Source organism: Phoenix dactylifera, chromosome 11 (assembly GCF_009389715.1).
Source record: "Phoenix dactylifera cultivar Barhee BC4 chromosome 11, palm_55x_up_171113_PBpolish2nd_filt_p, whole genome shotgun sequence".
Classification (NCBI taxonomy): Eukaryota; Viridiplantae; Streptophyta; class Magnoliopsida; order Arecales; family Arecaceae; genus Phoenix; species Phoenix dactylifera.
In genome coordinates, this window is record NC_052402.1 from 24,878,962 (window position 1) to 24,901,340 (window position 22,379).

Here is a 22,379-nt window from a genome sequence, read left to right on the forward strand (position 1 = left end):
TATTTGTCTAGCTTCTAAATACAGGGTTCCGCTTCAGAAAAATTTGGACAGAAAAGGAAAGAGCATGCTGTATGGTAACGGTGAGATGAGCACACAACTCAAAATTAACACCATCATGAATTTGGAAATTTTAGCCCAATCTTTGCCATTGACATGAACAAGAAGCTACAAAAAGAATATTTTGGGTTTTTCAGCAATATCAATAGTTAATGTGGCATTACAGAAGAAAATTATATGACAAGGACTCAAAAACAATTTTTTGGCAAAGACGGAATGTTTTCCAACCTGCAGTTCTAGCATTATGTTACAACTTTCAAGAAACATGAAGGAAAATCGAGGACCATGCATTCACATCTTACTAGACAAATAGTGTGAATCTAAAACAGAAAGCATTTGAATCAAAAAATGACAGAAAACTAATATCACAGTCATGTGGTGCTGATCAGGAGAGAGAGTTCACATATCTGTAGACACCTGTTTCTTGTGCTTGATAAGTCTTACCTGCAGCTTCTCAATCTTCCTGTTCCCAGTCTTCTGCTGTTCACTCACAGAACCCTCTTGAGCACTGCACATCTGGGACTTCATCTTAAATCCAAACTTTCTCGGGACACCGCCCCATCCGCTCCTCGCACGGCCTAACTTCTCGATCTCTTGCTTCATGCTTGAGCACTCCTTCTCAAGCTCAGATACCCTCATCCTCATGTGGTCCATGCCCACTTTCAAGACTTGGTTCTCCCTAACAGCTGTAGCCCATCCACCTCCCTCACCTGAGCCTGCAAGGCCACTCCTCAGGGGCCGTGACCCATCAAGGTTGTCAGAGACAAGTAAGCATCCGGCAATTGAGGTCCTCAATTGAAGCTGCTCAAAAAAGAGGACTTGAACCACCACTCGGAGTGGGAGCCGTTCATTCTGTGCAGCATGAGTGCAGGCTTCCAGGGAGAGCTTCTGGCAGTCCATCAGCCGGCACAGTTGTTCCCTCTCAGACTCCGTTAGCCATAGGTGTGCCTGTATATATGTATTGCTGAATTGAATTCAGAAACTATTTTCATTGGCACAATGTCAAATTTGACTCCAGAACATTAGGACAACGAATGAACAATTGTACCTAAGATTCCAGAAGGAATAATGGTAGGGATCCACATTATTTTTTTATGAAACTAATCTTTCATGACAAAACAAGCATTTCATTCAATTAACAGACAGCCAGTTTCAAAGATTTTTCTGAAAAACAGGAGGGCAAAGAAGAAGCTTGATATCTTTGTTTTGTGAAAATAGAATGAATTAAGAAGTATTGAAAAGTTGCATATCTGGAACACAGAGTTATGAACAAATGTGAAAATAATTACCTTCAAATATATGTCAATAGCACGATATAGTCCATCATCCAGTGGTCGGGCATAATCAGGTACTGCAGCAGCCAAATATTGAAACTTTGGCAGCTTTAAGTTGATATCAGGTGCAACCTCTGCCAGGTACCCATCAATTAGCTTGGCAACAGTAGTTATTCGTGTCAAAGAAGGCGAGCCTGTCAGCTGCTCATCATCAACCAAACCAGGAGAGGCCCCACCAGTTGCCTGATCCATGGCTAAGAAGTGTTCAAGAATTCTCTGGACACAGTCCACGTTATACAGTGTTTCCATGGAGTATGAGAAGTTCGGCAGAAGTAGATCTTCCAAGGTGGCCTGGTCTAGCTGCATTCCTATTCTTTTCTCCAGGTTAGAAATGCATGATGGGCTGGCTCGCAGAATCATGGCAGTGCGAAGAAGCCCAAACAAAACTTTAGTTGATGTCACACCCTTCTGATGAGGCAACAAGCGATCAATCTCTTCGAGTAGATGTCTCTGTTCTTCTTCAGATGGTGCAGCTGTCAAAGCTACAGTTCCCAGACTATGACGTCTATTCAGTCCAGGAAGATACCTTTTGGCATAATAAGTCAATGATCCAGCAATTATCTCCCGTCTGATGCCTCGAGATTCCATGACTGAGATCAGCCTCTTATAAATGGGTAGACTCAAAGATGAGACATCATCATACCACCAATCTGAACTACATTGTCTAGGTCTGGCTCCTGTGCTTATCCCATTCCACAGGACACTCCCACCAGGGCTTTGCATGATTCCATACTCCATCATTGGCCAGCCAAATAGATTTGGATCTGTGCATGCCTTAACAGCTAATGACTCAATGCATCTCCTTACAATATGAAGATTTTCAGCATGTGGGAGAAGATCATCACATGTTTGGAGTGCTTTTAATGAATCTTTCCAGTTACGGAGTACTGCTTGGTTAAGGAAGGTTTCAGTCTGAGCAATCAAGTTGCCCTCTGCAATTTCTTCTGTCATTTGAAGATGCTCGGCAGCGCAGCGTAGGTACACAACATTTGAGGCAGCAAGTTCTAACTTCACACCATAGCAAAACTTAACAACAAGCTCAAATGCTTTTGCACCGCCAGGAAAATCATGTAGCTGTATGACACAGCCCTCTTCATCGTCAGATTTCTCCTCAATTAATTTTTCCAAAAGACCACTCTTGGATAGTAGAGGGAACTGTCAAAAAGAAATATGATCATATGAACGGAGTCAGATTTATCACTTATCTAAATCTTTTTCTTGATAGGACTAACATGGATTCTTGGCACATCTTATAACAGAAACTTTTGTTGCCAACGTCATATCCTTTAGATTTCACTAATATGTCCTTCAATCCCGATGAACCAAAAGAAAAAGGTGACTGGCATTAGTCTAAGATTGATGACTTGTGGTTCTGGTCATTAGGAAAATTACATTCGGTGATATTTGTTGAAAAAGGATGAAGAAAATGTGCAACAAAAAGGACATCTAAAGCTTTTCATATTCCAACAAGAAATGGTGGAAACTCTATGGTTCCACTACAAAAAAAAGGGGGGGAAAAAAGAGAGAAAGAAAGCTTGCTTGTAAAACTGAGATCAATATCCTGATCCAACAGAATGATGTCATAGAATCATGAGACATCATATAGAACAGAATCAAAATATACTCATCAAATGAGTATGGGCCAGTTCAATTTCATCAATGAAGATTTTACCTTGTGAAGATGGAACGACATATCTCCAACTTCAACAGTAACATCACTGGGAAGTCCAGTTGTGCAGAACCTGAAATTGCACAGGCCAATGAGAATGATTCTCATGCAACTCATATTTAATTATGGACATGGAGGATAGTCATACATTGTAAGGTAATTTATAGGTATATGCTTTATCGTCAGGCATGATGAGCACACAAAGTTCATTACAGAGCTTTCAGCATGAGTCATAAAAAATTTGGAATATACGCTTTATCATTAGGCATGATGAGCACACAAAGTTCATTACAGAGCTTTCAGCATGAGTCATGAAAAATTTGGAAAATCCATCAACAGCAACATTCATGTATTAGTTATTGAAGATGCTGTTAGATGTATGCCCTAGAAGCCAATCTGGCAGACACATTATTAATTCTGGAACATAAATTTGTACTTGACTTTATTATTATTGAATAATAAATGGGCATTTTTTCATTCATATTGTTTATGTGTCTATGAATCGTCCAAGAAATTAATAAGATGATGATACATATTCTCAAGAGTTGAGAATTTGAGCCATGTATCATTGGTGATTAATTTCTAAATGCTCCTGATCAATGGATCATTACGAGGATGGTGATCGATCCGATCAGTGCACAGATCGCTTTCCTTATGGATGGACGAGACTCGAGTCCACAGTGTAGGAACACTGAAGTGATAGTGCAGGTGCTTGTTAGAGAACAAGGGTACTGAGCATGACCAAGACAAGAAGTCACTTGGATGTCTATCCACTCGTCAGTGACTTGCTTGATGTTGCAGTAGTGTGACTGGTCCTTTGACCTGCGGTGCTTCGGCTATTCACAGTGAGGTTATTGTAGTTTGACTGCACATATACATGGTCTCTAGTCATATAGGTCCTTATTGTATAGATTGGCTGCAGTAGGTTCACTGTAGGAGTAGGGTATGCACTTACATGGAATCTATCGACCTTGATAGATGAGGAGTGATCCTATGTGATTTATTAGACTGAGTTCTAAGACCTTGGCCAGGGCAGAATATATAGTGGAAAAGAGTTTTCTACTCTCGAACTCAAGTCGAACAAATCTAAACATATGACAGACGACGGGGTTTGACGAGTTATCCATGACCTCCGGTCTGTAGGGATCCACGATAGAAGGACTGTATCATACGATAACTGCACCTAGAGGTTCATCATTCTATTCTGCTGGGTGGCCACCACATACTGCTAGGTGTCACTGGTGGATGGTGAGACTCGCAGGGATCATCTCGATGGTCGATAATCCCTGGTGAGTTGAGTTGAAATTGTTTCAACCCATTGAAAGGAGTTTTCAATGATATTGTGATAGAGATCGCAACATATCTTACTACCAGTCAGAATAGAACCTATCGGGTCACACACATTAGAGGTATTGACCGATCCGATGGTTGAATGTGATTAGGAATCACAAATAATCAATTAGATTGATAAATGGATAACCCGCTAAGAGTTAGTGGTTGGAAGAAGGAACAATTGCAATCGGATTGCAATTTAATTTAATTAATTAGATTTAATTAATTGGACTTGATTATGAATCCTACTTGGAGTGGGATTCATGAAGTCCTAATTGGATTAGGATTTCAAATTAAATTAGAGTCCTACTTGGAATAGGATTTATAAAGTCCTAATTGTCTTAGAGCTTGTGGAGTGATTGATTAAAACCCCATTTGATTTTGATGAGCTCAAAGCATTTGAGTATATCTTGTGATTACTAATGAATTCAATTGAGTGTTTCAGTGAAAATCCTGTCCAAGTGTCTCTAGATTTGGTTCATAGTATTTTGGATAAGTTAAGAAGTATGCTGAACCAAAGTCTGAGACTCGAGTCGACTCCCGAATATCACGAGTCGACTCCAAGCGTATCAAGTTCACTGGCACGAGCTCCAGTCGACTCCAGACTAGTACGAGTCGACTCCGACTGAGAACAGAAAGAAGAACAGAAAGCCTCATCTCAGAACCTGTCAACGAGTCGACTCCTGAAGTGCGCGAGTCGACTCCAATGTTCAACGAGTCGACTCCAGGGTAGTAAGAGTCGACTCCAAGAGGTACACAAAGAAAAGTCAGAAAGCAGTTTTTCGGGTCTGAGATTCGAGTCGACTCCAGTGGAACGCGAGTCGACTCCGATGGTTGGCAGGTCGACTCCAAAGAAAGCATGAGTCGACTCCCAGCGGAACACAAGGAAAAAGTCAGAGAGCATTTTTGGGACTCTGAGATTCGAGTCGACTCCCGCATTGCACGAGTCGACTCCGAGACTCCGCGACCATCGACAGACAGAAAACCATGTCACTGCCTCTGAGATTCGAGTCGACTCCCAGACAGCTCGAGTCGACTCCAAGACAAGCTTCACGTCAAAAGGCAGAAGACCAACTTTCGGAAACTGAGAGCCGAGTCGACTCCAAGGAAGTTCGAGTCGACTCCAAGACTGGATGAGCCAAAAGACAGAGGATCGGGAGTTCGGGCTCTGAGATTCGAGTCGACTCCAAGGACAGTCGAGTTGACTCGAGTGGACAAAACTCAAAATTGGATCCACGGACTTCTGTGGATGAGCCGACTCCAAAATTGCCAGGTCAGCTCCAGAAGTTGGCGAGTCGACTCCGGGTCAAGACGAGTCGACTCCCAGTCGTGACGGCAACTTTAATTCAAATTTGGAACAGTTGCCGAGTCGACTCCGGAAAAGCTTGAGTCGACTCCCGCTACAGCCGAGTCGACTCCTGATCGCGCGAGTCGACTCCAACCCACCAACGGTCATATTGTCAGGCTGCGCAGAGTGTGCAGAACGGACAGAAAAAGCAGTGTAACGGCTAGTTTCCGTGGGGGTTGGCTTAAATAGCCACAGAAGACTGTAGCAAGGCAGAAAACAACCATTCCACTCCAAGCATTCAAGCTTTCAAGCTCTGCAACGTGCTTTTCAACGAAAAAGGGGAAGATCAGCATTTACTGCAACCAACTACATCTTCCCAGCAATTAAAGCCTCCTCCTCCTGCATTCAAGTCGACTACTCATTCGAGAGGAGATCGGAGTTCAAGAAGCCATTCCTCTACTTCAGCTTAAAAGCGTTTGAGGGCTTCTAAACTCCTATTTTGATTATATTGTTTTACATCTGCTTTTGAGAAGCTTATTTTCCTTTCTTTCTACACACTTGTATTTACTTGGTTCAATCGGGGGATTGAATCAAGGGGATTGAGGTTGGTTGGTGAGCCGGTTTAAAACCAACGTGTGTAAGGGTTTGATTGTGAGCCCGGAAAAACAATCGGGGTTGGTTCTAGTCGGTGAGCCTGGGAAAACCGACCGAGTTCGTTGTGAGCTCGTAAAACAACAAGTTTGGTTGTGAGCTTGTAAAACAACCGGCTGTAATCCAAGGGGGTTATAGTGAAATTCCCAAGTGTGACTTGGGGAGTGGACGTAGGAGCAAGGGTTAGCTCCGAACCACTATAAAATCTTGTGTTTGTGATTGATTGACTCTTATCTTCTTCCTCTCACATCACTCACAGCACTTAGCATTAATTAAATAACTTACAATAGTTTTTAATTAATCATCCATAAGTTTTTAAATATCTAAGTTAATTTTAAAACCCAATTCACCCCCCCCTCTTGGGTTGTCTATCTGGGCAACAGGTGGTACCAGAGCCAAAAACTCTTCCACTCAAGAGTTAAAAGATCAAAATGACAACCCCATTTGGATCTTCTCACATTGAGGGTCAGTCCACCCAAAGACCCCCTTTCTTCAATGGATCTGACTACTCATACTGGAAGGCTAGGATGAGAATATTCATCCAAGCCCAAGACTATGAGATGTGGTCCATTGTAGTAAATGGGCCATACATCCCATCCATATACGTAGATGGTGTTAAGGTACCTAAACTAGAAATGGACTGGGATGAACATGACATGAGGAAGGCACAATTAAACTCTAAAGCTATGAATGTGTTTTATTGTGCCTTAGACCGTAATGAATTCAATAGGGTCTCTACTTGCAATTCTGCAAAAGAGATTTGGGACAGACTTGAAGTGACCCATGAGGGCACGAATCAAGTGAAAGAGTCCAAAATAAATATTTTGGTTCATAAATATGAACTATTTAAAATGGACTCTAACGAAACAATTACATGCATGTTCACTAGGTTTACTGATATTGTCAATGGCCTAAAAAGCCTTGGCAAGAACTATACTAACAGTGAACTTGTCAGGAAAATCCTTCGGTGTCTACCAAGGTCGTGGAAAGCTAAAGTGACGGCAATCCAAGAAGCTAAAGACTTGAACAAGCTTCCACTTGAAGAGCTCCTTGGATCCCTTATGACGCATGAGCTTACCATGAAACAACACAACGAGGAAGAGTCCTCCCATAAGAAAAAGGTAATAGCTTTAAAATCTACTTCTTCTAACAAGGACTTGTCTTGCAGCAGCAGCAGTGAAGAAGAAGAAGATGAGGAAGATGGTGGTGAGGCTCTTCTTGTGCGCAAGTTCAAAAAATTCATCAACCACAAGAAGTCCTATCATCAAAGGAGAGGCCCCTCAAATTCCTACCGCAAGGACAAAGGTAAGGAAAGGGAAAGTGAGGGGATCGGGTGCTATGAGTGCAAAAAGCCGGGACACATCCGAGCTGAGTGTCCCTTACTAAAGAAGAGCAGCAAGTACAAGAACAAGAAGAAAGCCCTTGTCACCACCCTATCGGACTCCGACGCATCATCTTCATCATCGGATGAAGAACAAGAAGAGAAGGCCAATTTTTGTTTCATGGCCAACGAAAATGAGGTAACTTCCGATACGCACTATGATTTTTCATTTGATGAACTTTATGATGCGTTTAACGAACTAATGATTGAATATAAGGATGTTAATGTTAAAAACAGGGAACTAAAAGTAACTAACCAAACTTATATCCGTAAGTATGATTCTTTAATTAAGGATAAAGATGCTATTACCAAAGAAAATCTAGAACTTAAGACAAGCAACCAACTCTTAATTAAGAAAACTAATACCTTAACTAAAGATAATGAAAAACTAACTAAGGAACTTTCAGAACTCAAAAACCATAAACAAGTCTTAAACAAGGATCTAACAAAAGAACTAAATGATCTAAAAGCCGAAAATCAAACATTAACTAAAGAACTTAACAAATACAAACCCTTAGTTGAAAAATTCACATATAGTTCTGAAAAGTTAAACATGATACTTAACAGTCAACGAGCCGTATTCAATAAAGCGGGTTTAGGGTATAAACCGAAAAATAAACAAAAACTTCTTAGTAACTTCTTTGTTAAAGCTGGAGAAAATAAAACTAAGAAAATGACCTGTTTTTGTTGTGGAAATATAGGACATAAGGCAAATGCATGTGACTATAGGAAAAGGAAAACTAAAAGAAAAATTAAACGGGTATGGGTTCCAAAAGGAACCAACTTGACTAACCATGAAGGACCCAAGAAAACTTGGATACCTAAGATGACATGATTTGCTTGTGTAGGAGTGTCTTGCAGCCAAGGTCAACAAGAACTGCTGGTATTTGGATAGTGGCTGCTCAAGGCACATGACGGGTGATAAAGACCAATTTTTCACCCTTGAAGCTAAGAAGGGAGGTGCTGTGACGTTTGAAGACAACAACCAAGGTCACATCATTGGTATTGGTAAAGTTCAAATCACCTCTTCTACTTTTATAGATAATGTTAGATATGTTGATGGTCTTAAACATAACTTGTTAAGCATTAGTCAATTATGTGATAAAGGATATGATGTTATGTTTAAACCATCACTATGTATTATAACAAATCCTAATGATAATAGTTTAGTTTTTAAAGGGATTAGACGTGGAAATGTATATGTTGTAGACCTAGAAGATCTTGCAAAACATAACCAATGTCTAGTTGTAAATGAAACTAAAGATAATGATGCTAGTTGGTTATGGCACCGTAAGTTAGGTCATGCAAGCATGGACACAATAACTAAATTAGTTAAAAGAGACTCCGTGATAGGTTTGCCAAAATTAAAATTTGAAAAGAACAAAATATGTGAGGCATGTCAATTTAGCAAACAATCTAGGAACTCTTTTAAATCCATAAAATGTGTCTCTACCTCTAGGCCTCTAGAATTATTACACATGGACCTATTTGGTCCAACTAGAACAACAAGCCTAGGTGGAAATAAATATGGCCTAGTTATTGTAGATGATTACTCTAGGTACACATGGGTCATGTTCCTAGCGCATAAGGACCAAGCATTTTCTATGTTTAAGAAGTTCCATAAGGAAGTAACAAATGCTAGAGAGTCTTCAGTCATAGCCATTAGAAGTGACCATGGTACCGAATTCGAAAATCAATTATTTGATGAATTTTGTAGTAAAAAGGGGATAACCCATAATTTTTCTGCACCTAGGACACCACAACAAAATGGAGTTGTGGAAAGGAAAAATAGAACTCTAGAGGAAATGGCTAGAACGATGTTATGTGAAAGTAACCTCCCTAAGTACTTTTGGGGAGAAGCCATTAATACTTCCTGCCATATATTAAATAGAGTTTTATTAAGACCCATTATAAAGAAAACACCATATGAACTGTGGAAAAACAGAAAACCAAAAGTTAATTACTTTCATGTTTTTGGATGTAGGTGTTTTGTCCATAATAATGGAAAAGATAATCTAGGAAAATTTGATCCTAAATCTGATGAAGGAATATTCTTAGGTTATTCTACAACTAGTAAAGCCTATAGAGTCTTTAATAAAAGAACCCTAGTTATAGAAGAATCTATACATGTTGTTTTTGATGACTCTAATGACATCTCATCTAGTAAGAAGGTTAATTGTGATGATGATATTGAAATACTTGAAGAAAAGATAGATGAGATGGGATTACAAGATGATAATCAAAAATTGATTGAAGAAGCATCATCAAGCCAAGAGCCTATTGTGGATCATGGGTTAACAAAAGCTTGGAGGTATGCTCACGGGCATCCTAAGGAACTCATTCTAGATGATCCATCTCAACCGGTTAGGACTAGAGCATCCCTTAGGAATTTGAATAACCATCTAGCTTTTGTTTCACACTTTGAGCCCAAACATATAGAAGAAGCCGAGAATGATGTAAATTGGATAAATGCAATGCAAGAAGAACTAAACCAATTTACTAGGAACAAAGTGTGGGATCTAGTAGAGAGACCTTCTGAATATCCAATAATAGGTACAAAATGGATATATAAAAATAAGCTAGATGAAAATGGAATTGTTATAAGGAATAAGGCTAGACTAGTAGCAAAGGGTTATAATCAAGAAGAAGGCATAGATTTTGATGAAACCTTTGCTCCTGTAGCTAGACTTGAGGCTATTAGACTATTATTAGCATATGCATGCTCTAAAGATTTCAAACTATTTCAAATGGATGTAAAAAGTGCATTTTTAAATGGGTATATAAATGAGGAAGTGTATGTAGAACAACCTCCTGGTTTTGAAAATCATCAACCCTAATCATGTGTATAAACTGAACAAAGCACTTTATGGATTAAAACAAGCACCTAGAGCATGGTATGAGAGACTTAGTAAATTCCTATTAGAACATGAATTCTCTAGGGGAAATGTAGACACAACATTATTTTTGAAAAAGCAAAACAAAGATATGTTATTAGTACAGATTTATGTTGATGATATCATTTTCGGTGCTACTAACAATCGCCTCTGCGAAGAGTTTGCTGATTTGATGCAGAGTGAGTTTGAGATGAGCATGATGGGAGAGCTGAACTACTTCCTCGGGCTTCAAATCAAACAATCTGAAGGAGGCATCTTCATCAATCAAGCAAAATATGTCAAGGAGATGCTCAAGAAGTTTGATATGGAAGGAAACAAATCAATCAGCACCCCCATGAGCTCATCATGCAAATTAGATCAAGATGAATCAGGTAAATCTGTAGATCAAAAACTTTATAGAGGTATGATAGGATCTTTACTGTATCTTACTGCAAGTAGACCTGATATTATGTTTAGTGTGTGCATGTGTGCTAGATATCAGGCTAATCCTAAAGAATCACACCTAGCTGCAGTTAAGAGAATTTTTAAATACTTAATAGGAACTAAGAACATAGGGCTATGGTACTCTAAAGAATCTAGTCTAAACTTAATAGGATACACAGATTCAGACTTCGCTGGATGTAAGCTTGATAGAAAAAGTACCAGCGGGTCTTGTCAATTTCTAGGAGAAAACCTTATCTCATGGTTTAGCAAGAAACAAAACTCGGTTGCATTATCCACTGCTGAAGCTGAATATGTGGCAGCCGGGAGTTGTTGTGCTCAAATCTTGTGGATTAAACAACAATTAGAAGATTATGGCATTAAACAAGATAAAATTTCCATTAATTGTGATAATACAAGTGCCATAAATCTAACTAAAAATCCAATTCAACATTCAAGAACTAAGCACATTGAGATAAGACATCACTTCATAAGAGATCATGTATTGAATGGTGATGTGACACTCCAATTTGTTTGTACTGATAATCAATTAGCAGATATTTTTACAAAACCCCTAAGTGAAGAGAGGTTTAGTGTGCTTAGGAGGGGATTAGGAGTGATTGATCCATCCTAGTGGTGGTTTTCACTAGAATAATTGATTTTGATGATTACAATGTGGTTAAAATAGAGTTTCTTTTCAATGATCATCAAATCAGATCATAATTAGGTGATTTTCCCTCATTTGGCACGATTATAGCATGAGTTTTAGGTGCGTGCCAAAGTTAGAGACAACTCGAGTAAGTTTCAGAGCCGGCTCCTAAGGGGGAGTCGACTCGCGCATTTGCGGGAGTCGACTCGCAAAGATAGCAGCTGAGGGGGAGTCGACTCGCATATTGTCGGGAGTCGACTCGAAGTCTACAGGCGCATAAGGAGAGTCGACTCGCGCATATTCTGGAGTCGACTCGAGGTCGAGTCGACTCGCGACTCAGGGGAGTCGACTCGCAGTCGGGATCCGACTTTTTAACCCTAGGTTTGTAGTTTCGCAAACACTTTTCTTTCAAGCCGCCACTGTTCAAAAAGCCCTAGAGCCGACTCCTAGGTCGTCCCCGATCGTCTCCAACCTCTGTTCGGTCGATTTTTCACCGGTTCTTAGGGTTTTCGTCCGTTCCTAGGTCGTCTCCTGTCCGTCCCGAGTCTCCTCCGTCGACCTTTCTCCGTCCTTTAGGTGTTTCTTCCCGTTTAGGTCAAGATGCCTCGTAAGACCGTGGTTAGGAAGAGGTCCCGTCCCGAGGCCGGTCCCGAGCGGCGCTCCAAGGCGCGGCACGATCCCGCGAGGGAACCACCTCCGGCTCGTTCCCCGCCTAGGGCGGTTCCCGCAAGGCCGTTGGCCGGGAAGGCCGTCACCACCGGGAGGTATGTCGACTTTGACTATCTCTCCCGGGAAGGGTTCACCATAGGTGACAGGCTTAGAGCCCAGGGCCTAGAGTACTTCCTCACTTTGGACCTTCCCACTTACCCTGGCCTTGTTCAAGAGTTTTATAGTACCGTCCATCGGGGAGATGGAGGTATCGAGGGCACAGTAGTAGGTGTCCCTGTGCGTGTCACGGAGGATCTCATTGCCCACATCCTCCACCTTCCATTAGTAGGGGTGGCTCCCGCACACCCTGAGGATAGAGTTGAGGCCCTTACGGTCGTCTTAGGGCATCCACCTCAGTCCCCCCTAGACGAGGTATCTGCTAGCTCACTTCCTATTGAAGTGAGAATCCTTTTGAGTATTCTGTCCAGGTCCATCTTCCCTAAGACAGGAAGATTTGATTTTGTAAATGAGAGGGACCTAGCTATTATGTCTTACATTCTTCAGGACACCCCGGTCAACTTCCCCAAACTCATCTATAGGTATATGTGTGAGCCCCTAGATAGACCTAGGCTCAACCTCCCATACGGCATGATTTTTACTCTTCTCTTTAGGGAGTACGAGATTCCCATTCCTGAGAGGGAACCCTCTCGTGCATTGCGATGGACAGATCGCTTGTGTACGGGGACCATGCACATGATGGGGTTTCGGAAGAGAGAGGGGGTATGGGTTAGGAAGTCTACCCTCACCGCTCAGACCACCAGACCATCACCCAGTCCTGAGCCCGATTCAGACTACCCAGACCTTCCAGACCATCCAGACCTTCCATCCACTCCTCCTGCTCCTACCACCTCCGCCGGACATTCCTTCTCGGCACCACCCTCTATGGCGGTCCGGATTGATCCTGAGCAGCTCCGGGAGCTGCGACAGGAGATAGTCAGAGAGGTGCGGGATGAGCTGCTTCGAGAGCTCCGAGGTGCGGTGCCTGCTCCCACTCCTGCACCCGTATCTTCTCAGTTGGTCCCTTCCTTGACAGCCGTGACTGACATGACGGCTCATGTACGGAAAGAGATCTACAATGTCCGGAGTTTGGTCCAGGCCCAGTTCCACAGCATGAGTGAGGTCACGAGCTCCACTCGACAGATGCGAGAGGAGATAGGTCGTGACATGCACACCACCACCGAGGGGGCCGAGCGCTTGTCGAATGTACTCATCGACAAGCTGGACGCACTTCAGACATCGGTGACTGGGCTTCAGGCGTCGGTGACAGAGCTCTCCACTACACATAGCAGAGCCACCACGTCTATCATCACACAGCTTGGCCATGTCACAGATGCAGTCACCCTCCTCATGGAGCAGAGCCGATTGAGAGGAGGAGCCACATCCTCGAGAGGAGGAGCCACATCCTCCAGAGGAGGAGATGCATCCTCGAGAGGGGGAGCTTCATCCTCGAGGAGGACATAGATGTGTTTGAGTTTTGTTTTGTATTGTGTTACTTTACTTATTGTATGCTCAAATCTACTTCAATTCATATCAATACAATGAGTAGACATCTTATTTTCAATTATGTGCCATTTGATTGTGGTTGATTTCCTCCTTTTTGGTATGATGACAAAAAGGGGGAGAAATATGTATAAAATGTGTAAAAGGGGAGAAATATGAAAAAATATGTAAAAGAAATCAATGGAAATAAATAAAAAGATAAACTCTTAAAAACACACACAAATTTGTTCTAAGTGGATTCGGTACCTCGAGGCTCATTATCTCTCTTTTGGGGCTCCTAATGGAGTAATCTCCAGAATCTATTCAAGGGATATTCGGAGATTAGCTGAATCCTACTCAAGAACAAATTGACAGATTTTCCCTCTAAAAACAAAAATTCAGTTCAAAAACTTCAAAGCATTAAAAGGAAATTCAGAGAATCAAAACATAGTTGAATGCATATGTTGAGGGGGAGAATCTGAATTTTAATCAAACTAAATCATTAATGACATATAAGCCAAACAATTGATTGCATAATATGAAGGCTTATATAATTCCAAATGAAAGGGGGAGCTTTAACTCCGAAATTTGTTGTTTCACTCCTTTCAAACTTGGATAAATTAAATTATCAGACATTTGAATTCATTTATGGATTTTATTTCATTATTTATTGAGCAAGTCATTTTACATATACTCAAAGTTTTGTCATCATCAAAAAGGGGGAGATTGTGGAGTGATTGATTAAAACCCCATTTGATTTTGATGAGCTCAAAGCATTTGAGTATATCTTGTGATTACTAATGAATTCAATTGAGTGTTTCAGTGAAAATCCTGTCCAAGTGTCTCTAGATTTGGTTCATAGTATTTTGGATAAGTTAAGAAGTATGCTGAACCAAAGTCTGAGACTCGAGTCGACTCCCGAATATCACGAGTCGACTCCAAGCGTATCAAGTTCACTGGCACGAGCTCGAGTCGACTCCAGACTAGTACGAGTCGACTCCGACTGAGAACAGAAAGAAGAACAGAAAGCCTCATCTCAGAACCTGTCAACGAGTCGACTCCTGAAATGCGCGAGTCGACTCCAATGTTCAACGAGTCGACTCCAGGGTAGTAAGAGTCGACTCCAAGAGGTACACAAAGAAAAGTCAGAAAGCAGTTTTTCGGGTCTGAGATTCGAGTCGACTCCAGTGGAACGCGAGTCGACTCCGATGGTTGGCAGGTCGACTCCAAAGAAAGCATGAGTCGACTCTCAGCGGAACACAAGGAAAAAGTCAGAGAGCATTTTTGGGACTCTGAGATTCGAGTCGACTCCCGCATTGCACGAGTCGACTCCGAGACTCCGCGACCATCGACAGACAGAAAACCATGTCACTGCCTCTGAGATTCGAGTCGACTCCCAGACAGCTCGAGTCGACTCCAAGACAAGCTTCACGTCAAAAGGCAGAAGACCAACTTTCGGAAACTGAGAGCCGAGTCGACTCCAAGGAAGTTCGAGTCGACTCCAAGACTGGATGAGCCAAAAGACAGAGGATCGGGAGTTCGGGCTCTGAGATTCGAGTCGACTCCAAGGACAGTCGAATTGACTCGAGTGGACAAAACTCAAAATTGGATCCACGGACTTCTGTAGATGAGCCGACTCCAAAATTGCCAGGTCAGCTCCAGAAGTTGGCGAGTCGACTCCGGGTCAAGACGAGTCGACTCCCAGTCGTGACGGCAACTTTAATTCAAATTTGGAACAGTTGCCGAGTCGACTCCGGAAAAGCTTGAGTCGACTCCCGCTACAGCCGAGTCGACTCCTGATCGCGCGAGTCGACTCCAACCCACCAACGGTCATATTGTCAGGCTGCGCAGAGTGTGCAGAACGGACAGAAAAAGCAGTGTAACGGCTAGTTTCCGTGGGGGTTGGCTTAAATAGCCACAGAAGACTGTAGCAAGGCAGAAAACAACCATTCCACTCCAAGCATTCAAGCTTTCAAGCTCTGCAACGTGCTTTTCAACGAAAAAGGGGAAGATCAGCATTTACTGCAACCAACTACATCTTCCCAGCAATTAAAGCCTCCTCCTCCTGCATTCAAGTCGACTACTCATTCGAGAGGAGATCGGAGTTCAAGAAGCCATTCCTCTACTTCAGCTTAAAAGCGTTTGAGGGCTTCTAAACTCCTATTTTGATTATATTGTTTTACATCTGCTTTTGAGAAGCTTATTTTCCTTTCTTTCTACACACTTGTATTTACTTGGTTCAATCGGGGGATTGAATCAAGGGGATTGAGGTTGGTTGGTGAGCCGGTTTAAAACCAACGTGTGTAAGGGTTTGATTGTGAGCCCGGGAAAACAATCGGGGTTGGTTCTAGTCGGTGAGCCTGGAAAAACCGACCGAGTTCGTTGTGAGCTCGTAAAACAACAAGTTTGGTTGTGAGCTTGTAAAACAACCGGCTGTAATCCAAGGGGGTTATAGTGAAATTCCCAAGTGTGACTTGGGGAGTGGACGTAGGAGCAAGGGTTAGCTCCGAACCACTATAAAATCTTGTGTTTGTGATTGATTGACTCTTATCTTCTTCCTCTCACATCACTCACAGCACTTAGCATTAATTAAATAACTTACAATAGTTTTTAATTAATCATCCATAAGTTTTTAAATATCTAAGTTAATTTTAAAACCCAATTCACCCCCCCCCCCCTCTTGGGTTGTCTATCTGGGCAACAGAGCTGAAATTCGAACAAGTTCTGATTAGATTAGGATTTTCTTAAGTCCTACTTAATTTTAAATTTAATCTAATTAATTTTATGACTCCTAATTGGATTAGGATTGAAGAGTTCAATAGAGTCATGGTTCAATTAAATCCTAATTGGATTAGGATTTGGAGGAATTGAATTGGGTTCATCTAATCCTTTTTAGAAAAGGATTGAGTCCCTATGAATGTGGCTAAACCCACCCCACTTAATGTGATTAAGTGGGGTGTGAGAATAGAAGGGAGAAGAGGGAGGGGCCCACGCCCCTCCCTTGCTTGCGTGAGATGAAAAGGAGGGGCTACGCCCCTCCCAAAGAAAATTGGCTTGAAGGACAGGAGCTCATCCTTATCTATTATGGCCTTCAAAAGAGAAGGGATTTCGACCCGTCCTTCAAGCCAATTTTCTTTGGGATTTCGGCAGCAAGTAGCCCCTCTCCATACCTCTTTTCAGCCGCAAGAAGAAGGGAAGAAAAGCTTGTGAAGCGTGGTCCCTTCATCTCCTTCTTCGGTTCCAACGCGAAGGAAAAAGGAAAGGCTGCGGGTTTTTGTTCTCCTTCCTTTTGATCCATCCTTCTTCCTCCTCCTCCCTAAGCATTCAAGAGTTGATTGAAAGGGAGGACTTCAGCCATCAAAAGCCATCTCTGTAAGGGAGCTAGCACCCCGGGGAGATACGAAAGCTTCAATCGGTTCAATACTTCGTGTGGATACCCGTAGAGGCCGGACGCGTGTGCGGCTTTCACTGAGCCTTGATCAAATACCACGTGAATCAGATTTGCGGAGACCATCTACCCGCACAAGGTGAAGATCTGATCTTCTTAATAATTTTAAAATGGTTTAAAATAATTTAATTCTAATCTATCTACAAACGAAAGGTTTTAAAATACGTTCATGCGATGAACGGATCCCGCATATGTTTTCCGCTGCAATCTGAAAATTATTTCGAAATTTTCATGGCATATGAGGGACGCTAACAGATGCAAGAAAATTGGCTAATAATAACAAACATATATCTTGCTGCTTAAAACAAAGAAGACATTGACAACTATGTTCAACCAGATCAAAACATCAAACTATACAAAACCAGCATATTAAGCTATAAGTATTTGGATAAGGAAATCCTTGCATTAGGTCGGGCTCAGCACAGGTTTATGCATTCACTTAGAACTAGGGTTGGAAGTGGGCCGGGTTAGGCCCAAGCCTGGCCCAAATTTCTTTTTTTCATGCTTCGGGCCGAGTTTAGGCCCGAAACTTTTTGAAAAACCCAAGCCCGAGCCCAACCCGGGCCTGACCAAAACCCGATTGGGCCGGCCCGAATTTGCGGAGTGGACTGTGGTTCATTGAATCATAAATAGATTTCTCATTGATAATTCAGAATTCTGATCCTTTTAACATTTTTTGAATCACATCCAACTATTATGCCTTCAGAAGATTCTATAGAAGCTTGAAAACACCAATATTTAACTATTGTGAGCTCAAAGATTTAAGGAAGGATGATGAAGGGTTTGAGGCTTGCTTAGCCTGAATTCGGGCTCCATGTTGGACCTTGCGGGCTCAGGATTGGGCCAAGCTTGGGCCAGGCCAATAATATACCCGAGCTCAACCCAAAAAATAAATGGGCCCTATATTTAAGCCCAAATCCGGCCTAAAGTCTTTTGGGCCTAGCCTGTAGCCCCCCAAAGTCAGCCCAACCCGATCCTATTTCTAGTCCTACTTAGAACTAAAGCTTCACAATTATCTCTAAACACATAACCTATGAAATCACAATTCCAACTATAATATTTGACAATAATTATGAACAGATGCAAAACTTTAATGCCTGGGAGCTTTAAGCAAATATTCTTTAGAACTTGAATAGTTGAGATTATAGTGCAACTGCAATCACTTGCACAAAATTATCCTACGATAAAACAAATCAAGATGCAATACCAAGCGCCAGTGCTTTAAGCTAACATAGGCAGGATGTTAAACTTTTGAAGTGGTATCCTTTTGTGCTCGAATATCCTGATGTGTTAGCACTAGACTATTTAACAACTAAAGCTTCTAGGTAGGAGCAGGTCCACAGGTACCTTCAGATCTCATTTCATCTGGTTTTCTCATTCAAGAACAGATGCCCATGAGTCTAACCCTATAGTGACTATATCAAAACTTTAACATTTTGGACAGAAAAGATGTCTAATGTATGAGAAATTGAAACTCCTCAATTGCTTCATTTGCCCTTAATATGTCTCAAAGACAATATTCTTTGCTTTGGTTGCACGATCACTAATTCAATTTCAAAACACTTCCTTTTTACTTAAGACTTCAGTGCAAGTGAACAGCATACATTTGAAGAGAAGATGCTTGAGCCTAGGAAACCTCAGCATCATCAAAATTGCAAGCAAAATAGCAGTACCTTCTAAGCCCCTGCTAAATCTAACAAGATGTTCAGAAAACAAGTTTGCAGAATAGAGGCTGGTCATAAATGAGAAACTAAAGAACCAAATGGCCGTCTTTCATTTTACTATTATTATGAACCTGCAATGTATTTGCAAGCGAGATATTCCATGACGGAAAATCAAGAGAGAAACAAGCTATATTGATTGTTTATATATCCATAAGAGATAGAAAGAGCAGAAGCATATGAAGTGGACAGTTGTGCTCTTTCATTATAGGAGGGCACTTGTGTGTATATTAGTGAAAAATGGTTATGATCACCTAAAATAAAGGGAGGTTTTGTTTTTCCCACTTGGCATTCTTAAGCAACCACCATGTTAATGAAGAGAAACTATAGGAGGCATATTTCATTTGTCTTCTACCTGTGACAGCCAATCATATAGCGAAGCACCAAAGGTGCTTGTGTAATACAGTAGAATGCCCGTAAACAAGAGTTGTTTGCTCATTGTAAACCAAATTTGACACCTAGTCAACAGTGACATTATCTCACTTAAAAGAAAAGGCAGATAAAGTGTAAGCTAAAAATTGGTGTCTTTCCTTATAACTGACATGTCTGAAGTGCATAAGAATACACCAAATGTACAAACAGAATATTCATGGATAAAGCTTGAATCTTCGTACGTACCATCATATAGATCATCAAATTCCACAAGATGCAATCAGCATAATTACACGAGACTGCTGCCTTTGGTACTGCATATGCTCCACAGTTGATCCTCAAATATAACTGAGTTTAAGCTTGTAAGAGCATAGCTCTAGTGCTTTAAGAATCTATCTAAACACTTGTGGTTTACCAAATTATATGCTCCATTTTATTTTGACATATTGGGGTTTAAATGATTACAATCCTGTGGAGAAGGCACAACTAAATTTGCTTGGACACAATTTAACAATGTTTTACATGAACTCTTGGAAAGTACTCCTAATTCCTCACTTCCAAAGGTCAACCCTTAATAGCTGCTTCATTGATTCTGAAACAATTTTTTAGTCAAACTCTTCAAAAGCCTCCTAATTCCTTGCACTTTCAAGGGTCAACCTTTACTCGCTGCATCATTCATTCACTGGTGAGGTCACTCCTTCGAAAATAAGCTCCAAAGAAAAGATAGCATTACCGATTCACTGAAATAGTAGTCATCAACTGCACAGCCGACAGAGGTCACAAGGAAATGTGTTTCCATGCAAGCGGTAAGATCCCTAATTGGCTGGCTCTCTATGAAAATGCCTTCAAGATTGCTTTCCATTTCATCATTAACACCACAGTTGAAGTTTTTAAAACAGAGATGAATTATTTCATATCATCAAATTCCTCTCGAACAATATAGTTTAGTAGAAGATTTATGCAGAAAGAAAAAGGTTTATATAAGAAAAAACAGTTGGGATGTAAATCATCAGTCTTTAAATTCATATCGCACATTTGAGCAGACTTTTGAGATATGCTCACATAATGAGTACCAGGTTAAAGAAAGATGTATAAATCATACAGGGAGTAGTTCAATCAACAAAGGTATATAGTGGTTAACTAGAAAAGATCCCAATTTTCTAATACACATCATCACAGCAGTTCATATTATCTGGATTTTATATAATAGAAAAAAAAACAAAAAAATAATGTCCACATACAATGAAAAGATTATGCATGGTATTTATACTTGTGAGGTCGTGCACATATGTTTGTCAATTTTATAAATATATATACAAATGTCAAAGTACAAGCAAACAGGTTCCTAAATCCACAAAGTATACAAAAAGTTACAGGTTGTCTAAACAATTACATTCCCCATTTAGACCCTTGATTATCAGATCAAACTTGTTAACTAGCATGGACTGATCATAGAGAAGAATACAGAAGCAGAACAAATTAAGCATATCACAAGGCTGTTTCAGAACATGAAGATAATTTAATCAATAAATTTTACAAGAAGAGAATGCAGCATACCAGGCTTGTCCTTGCCTTCGGAAAGCATCAGTTTTTGACCCCAGCTTCATACAAGCCATGTTCTATGAAACCTTAGAAGGAAAGAACAGGGCAGAGAACCTAAAAGAGAACCTAGCCGCGCCTAAGCAACCCTAGAGAACCTCCAAAAGAACACTACTCTACAAGCATGTTACACAAGCCTGGAGGACCACAGATCCATGATACCAACCTCTGAATACACTCCTGAATCAGGGGCGTCAACTCTTCTCTGTGAAACTAATATACCTCAGTGAAGCACAGAGTGAGTTAAGACTCCAAGCTTTGACAAACAACTTTTGAGAGAGAATCTTTGTTTCAAATCCAAAATTCTTGCAACTGGATTCCCAAAAGCATCACCACCAAGCTGAAACCAACTACAAATCCAAATTCGAGCAAAACCCAGGAAGTTTCAGCCTAACAACAACTTCAGAAACCAAAAACCAGTTGAAATATCAGTAAAACCTCAAAAGACATCAAAGGTTGCATTCCATCAAAAAAAGAAAAAAAAAAAAAGACATCAAAGGTTGCAGTTTAATGAATCACCCCCACGAAACCCCAATCACAGACCAGAAACCAGTAATCTCAGCCCTATCCCACCCCCAAAATCCAAACTTTAAGCCATTCCAAGCAAGACCTTCCGCATCCGAACCACCGAAACATTACCAAGCCACCAATCTAAGCCCAGAACCAATTCTAGGGCATATACCCAACAAAAAGGAAAAAACAGACCTTCTCCCACCCGCCAAACCCCCAGAAGCCAGTGCCAAATCCACCACCACCACCCCCACCCCCACCAAAACCTCTAAAACCAGAGATGCTCCACAAGCCACAAAGCCCAAGAAAACCAAGAACCCAGGGAAACAAAAGTTCCTGACCTCCAAGCACCAAACTTTAGGCCATCACCCACAAATTCCAAAGACCAGCAAATCCCACAAGGAACCCAATCCCCATTAAACAGCCAAAATGGGAAAAGAAAAGATGGATGGAAGACCCTCCAAAAGGGCAGTTTCTATTCTGTCCTTTCTTTTACTTCCTCAACATAACCTTCCAAGCAGCATATTGCAATTGCAGAATGGGGACCATCCCATTCAGAGCCCACCTGTCAAAAAAGGACAACCAAAACCACAGCAAGGGGGAGAAGAAAAAAAAACCATAGGCTCTAAACTTCTAAACAAACTAGCTGAACAACCTCAAAAGCAGTGGGGTATTTGACCTTACTTCTCAGTTCAATCCCTTCTCTTTCTCCACCCTCCTCTTTCTTTGCTCGCAATTCTTAGTCGTTTTACTTCAAGGCCTTTCTGGTTCCACTGCAGAGAGATTCCCTCTGAGCAGTAGTACCCAACGGTATCAAACCACAACCCCCATTGAAGGGAAAAAAATCCAAAAAAAAATCATTTTTAT

The 22,379-nt window shown here is 41.2% G+C and overlaps 1 protein-coding gene across 2 annotated transcripts; it reads right to left on the bottom strand.

Annotated features, from left to right (window-relative positions):
- Positions 1-162: 162 nt before the first annotated feature.
- LOC103710509 (BTB/POZ domain-containing protein At1g30440) lies at positions 163-22,315 on the bottom strand. Of its 2 annotated transcripts, XM_008796244.4 has the most exons (5): positions 22,192-22,315; positions 20,961-22,077; positions 3,064-3,133; positions 1,347-2,546; positions 163-1,005 (listed from the first exon to the last, which is right to left on the bottom strand). In XM_008796244.4, the coding sequence occupies exons 2-5, from the start codon at positions 21,017-21,019 to the stop codon at positions 457-459; spliced, it is 1,878 nt and encodes a 625-aa protein (XP_008794466.2). In that variant the 5' UTR covers positions 21,020-22,077; positions 22,192-22,315; the 3' UTR covers positions 163-456. The 2 variants fall into 2 exon arrangements, with proteins under 2 accessions (XP_008794466.2, XP_008794467.2); XM_008796245.3 differs by lacking the exons at positions 3,064-3,133; positions 22,192-22,315 and having other exon boundaries at positions 20,961-21,746.
- Between the last annotated feature and the right edge of the window lie 64 nt (positions 22,316-22,379).

What these genes read in the sequence shown, in the direction of transcription:
- LOC103710509 (XM_008796244.4), bottom strand. Translation starts at nt 21,019, where the DNA reads ATGGCTTGTATGAAGCTGGGGTCAAAAACTGATGCTTTCCGAAGGCAA. An exon ending in CGAAGGCAAGGACAAGCCTG is followed by an intron (nt 3,134 to 20,960) that starts GTATGCTGCATT and finishes GTGCAATTTCAG; the next exon opens with GTTCTGCACAACTGGACTTC. An exon ending in CTATTGACATATATTTGAAG is followed by an intron (nt 1,006 to 1,346) that starts GTAATTATTTTC and finishes ACATATATACAG; the next exon opens with GCACACCTATGGCTAACGGA.